Source organism: Erinaceus europaeus, chromosome 1 (genome assembly GCF_950295315.1).
Source record: "Erinaceus europaeus chromosome 1, mEriEur2.1, whole genome shotgun sequence".
Taxonomy (NCBI): Eukaryota; Metazoa; Chordata; class Mammalia; order Eulipotyphla; family Erinaceidae; genus Erinaceus; species Erinaceus europaeus.
This window is the reverse complement of record NC_080162.1, coordinates 39596908-39600123: the sequence shown is the minus strand read 5'-3', so window position 1 is coordinate 39600123 and position 3216 is coordinate 39596908. Positions and strand designations below refer to the sequence as shown.

At 46.2% G+C, this 3216-nt stretch overlaps 1 protein-coding gene across 1 annotated transcript; it reads left to right on the top strand.

Moving 5' to 3' along the window:
- Nucleotides 1–1724: 1724 nt before the first annotated feature.
- On the top strand, nucleotides 1725–2565 carry LOC103115393 (DNA-directed RNA polymerase II subunit RPB11-a-like). Its single transcript, XM_060201618.1, is given in 3 exon segments — nucleotides 1725–1857; nucleotides 1860–1883; nucleotides 1886–2565. Coding segments are annotated over 3 exon segments (561 nt in total). The 3' UTR covers nucleotides 2290–2565.
- The last annotated feature ends 651 nt before the right edge of the window (nucleotides 2566–3216 follow it).

Sequence of the window (3216 nt, the reverse complement as noted above, 5' to 3'; positions counted from 1 at the left end):
TCTTAAAAAAAAAACATTGGTGGGACCTACATGGGGATTGCATCAAATTTGTATATGGCTCTAGGTAGAATATTCATTTTGATTATGTTAAGTTTTCAAATCCCTGAACATGAAATATCTTCCCACTTCTTCTCCTTCTCCTTCCCCTTCCCCTTTCTGTTCTCCTCCTCCTCCTCCTCCTCCTCCTTCTCCTCTTCCTCCTCCTTCTTCTCTCCTCTCTCTCTCTCTCTCTCTCTCTTTACCAGAGCACTGATCAGCTCTGGCTTAACCTGGGTCTTCAGTCTCAGACATGAGAGTCTCTTCGAATAACTATTATGCTATCTACCCCTGCCCTATCTTCCCACTTCTTTATTTTTTTCTATTTTCTTGGATAGTGACTCATAATTTTCAGTGTACAAGTCTTTCACTTCTTTTCTTAGGTTTATTCCTAGACATTTTATTGTTTTTGCTGCTATAGCGAATGGTACTGATTTCTGGATTTCTTCTTCTTCTGATTTAGTGTTTGCATAAAGGAACACCATTGACTTTTGTATGTTAATTTTGGTACTGTGGTGTTTTTCCCTCTCTGTCTCTGTGGTGTTTTTTTCTTCTCTGTCTCTGTATCTTAGAAAGTTGGTCCAGTGGCTGGGTCATGGCAAACCTGATAAAGTACACACATTACTATGTGCAAAGACCTGGGCTCAAATCCCTTGTACCCATATGCAGGGGGAAGCTTCATGGGCTGTGAAGTAGTGAAGCAGGTGTCTCTCTCTCTCTTTTTTCTTTCCCTCTCTATCTTCCTCTTCCCTCTCAATTTCTGTTTCTATCCAAACAAAAGAAACAGTCAAAGGAGTTCCCTGGGACAGTATGACAGGAACTCAGGAATTAAAAAAGAAAGATTGTCCTGGAGTTGTAAATTGCAGTGACAGGAACAAACAAACAAACAACAAACTAAAGTAATAACGATGGAACCATTCTTCTACCGATCTACTGATACAATCCTATTTACAGAATAAGTGAGAAGATCTGAAATCATGCCTGATATGTTTTTCCAGTCAACTTAAAATGAACTAAAACTGTTAGTATTTCCAAAAATAAAACATGTTATCACCAGGCAGTGTTCAACAGGGTAACAAACACACAGAGGGATGCTGTGATCCAGGGATAAATGTGCCTTGCCTGCATTCATTGCTCCAAGACAAGGGAAGGGAGTTGCTCTTAGGACTTGCAGGCCAGGAATCAAAGATGTGTACAAGAGCCAATCACTTGAAGAAATTGTTACTAGCAGAGAGGGTGAAGGAGGGACCCTTTTTTGCCTTGAAACGAAGGAAGGTGTAGGGGGGCTCAGGGAGGACCACTATGTCCCTGGGCCTTTCCCAAGTGATTGCAGATCAGTCAACTGGTTTCTACCTGGCAGATCTGACATTGTCCGTGTGTGTGTGCGCGCTGGGGACCAAACTGAGATTTCTGGGGATGACTTGGGGTATTGGGCATCCTTGAGAGCATCACTGCATCACTGAGTGAGTGGTACATCAATCCTCTCGTCCTTCCAGTTGCACAACGTCTGGCAACTCCAACAGCTCTAAAGTCAGGTCACTGGGGTTTGGGTGGGGAGGTGGCTGGTAACAGACTGTATGCTGGTTTGTCTCACTTCCACCCTATTGGATGTCCCATGAAGTCACCTCCAGTTAAATTCCTTTTTACTGAAATTCTTGATTCTTGAGTATTCCAGAGGACCCCAGGCCATGGTCATCTGCCCTGCTCTTCTGGTGGCACCAACAAAAACTCCTTCTGCGTTCTCGGGCATCTGGAGCGGCGGCAGTTCCGAGCGCGGACTCCCCCGCATCACCAAAAAGAACGCGCCTCCGGCCTTCGAGTCAAAAAGAAGATGACCATTAACAAGGACCCCAATGTTTGTTCACCATCAACAAGGAAAACCACACGCTGGGCAACATCATCAAGCCGCAGCTGCTGAAGGGCCCGCAGGTGCTGTTCGTGGGCTACAAGGTCCCCCACCCCCTGGAGCACAACATCATCATCTGCGTGCAGACCACCCCGGACTATAGCCCCCAGGAGGCCTTCACCAACGCCATCACCGACCTCATCAGCGAGCTCTCGCTGCTGGAGGAGCTCTTCCGGGTGGCCATCAAGGACAAGCAGGAAGGCACCGAGCAGCGGGCCACGGGGTCTCCCAGGCAAGTCACCCACCCCAGGGCCAGCGCCCGGTACAAGACTGAGCTGGCACAGGGGCCCCTGTCTGCCCAGGGCAGCTGGAAGTCCCCCCTTCAGGCTCACTGTGAGAAATTTTAAAGTTTAATAAAACCCGTCCCTGTCTGAAAAAAAGAAAAGAAAAGAAAAGAGAAGAAACTCCTTCTGAAAGAGAGTGGATTCCAAGGACCCAGACATAGTTCATGGTGATCAGGATGGATAGCTGGTGGCGACGATGGTGTGAAGCAGAGATCCAGGAGGACTGATTGGTAGCCATGCTGAACTTCTTTGTCTGCATTGGGAGGCATGACAGTAATAATTGCTTCATAATCTAGAGTTTTAGGAGAGAGAACCTAATAGGCTGTGCAGAAGCAAAAAGCAAGTATTACAACAGAGCAGTTGGCTGACAACTAAGCATGTTTGCTAGAAGATGCAGTTTTAAAGAAAATATCTGATTTAATTTAATTTAATTTTTTGTTGTTATAGTTATTGTTGATGTCATCATTGTTGGATAGGACAGAGAAAATGGAGAGAGGAGGGGAAGACGGAGAGGGGGAGAGAAAGATAGACACACCTGCAGACCTGCTTTACCGCTTGTGAAGCGACACCCCTGCAGGTGTGTGTGGGGGGCTCGAACTGGGATCCTTATATCGGTCCTTGTGCTTCGTGCCACGTGCGCTTAACCTGCTGCGCTACTGCCCAACTCCCTATTTTATTTTTTATTTATTGGATAGACAGAAATTGAGAGAGGAGATAGATAGACAGACAGAAAGAGAGTGGGGCTGGTGATGGTGCACCTGCTTAAAAGTACATAGAACTAAGCACACATAGTACTAAGCTCAAGGACCCACTCAAGGATCCAGGTTCAAAACCCCAGCTCCCCACTTTTAACGGGGATGCTTTATAAGTGGCAAAACAGATCTGCAGGTGTGCATATCTTTCTCTGTCCCTCTCTCCCACTCCTCTCTCAATATCTCTGTCCTACCCAATAAAATGGAAAAACTGCCCACTAGGAGCAGTGGATTTGCA